At 59.9% G+C, this 399-nt stretch overlaps 1 protein-coding gene across 1 annotated transcript in view; it reads left to right on the top strand.

The window, feature by feature from the left end:
- The window catches only part of EMH_0039470 (uncharacterized protein), a gene marked incomplete at both ends in the record, with an annotated part of 7,391 nt that overhangs the window by 4,956 nt on the left and 2,036 nt on the right, over positions 1-399 (top strand). The window contains one exon of the mRNA XM_013495399.1: positions 3-399. Within this exon, the coding sequence (XP_013350853.1) occupies positions 3-399 (397 nt within the window). The remainder of the gene's footprint in view (positions 1-2) is intronic.

The raw sequence follows: 399 nt of genomic DNA, 5'->3' as shown, positions 1-399 counted from the left end.
CTGCAGCAGCAGCAGCAGCAACAACAACAGCAGCAGCTGCTGCTGCAACAAAGACAGCAGCAGCAGCAGCTGCTGCTGCTGCTGTTGATGAGAAAAACCTCTCTTTGTTTGTCGCGCATCGATTTGCTGCTGCATGCGCCGACGGGCTGCTGCTGCGAGACTCCGAAGACATGCAGCAGCAGCAGCAGCAACAGCAGCAGCAGCAGCAGCAGCAGCAACAGCAGCAGCAGCAGCCTAAACCATCACCGCCAGCAGCAGCAGCAGCAGCAGCAGCAGAGGCCTCATCTTTTCCAGCCCTCCAGGGGTCTGTTCCTTCTATCGCCAGGCATTGCAGCAGCACAGCAGCAGCAGCAGCTCCCCCTGCTTCTGCAGCAGCAGCAGCAGCAGCAGCAGCTGCTG

This window comes from Eimeria mitis, genomic scaffold (assembly GCF_000499745.2).
Source record: "Eimeria mitis Houghton genomic scaffold, Emh_scaff1557, whole genome shotgun sequence".
Lineage (NCBI taxonomy): Eukaryota > Apicomplexa > Conoidasida > Eucoccidiorida > Eimeriidae > Eimeria > Eimeria mitis.
The sequence above is the reverse complement of the archived record's forward strand: the minus strand, read 5'-3'. Positions and strand labels throughout refer to the sequence as shown.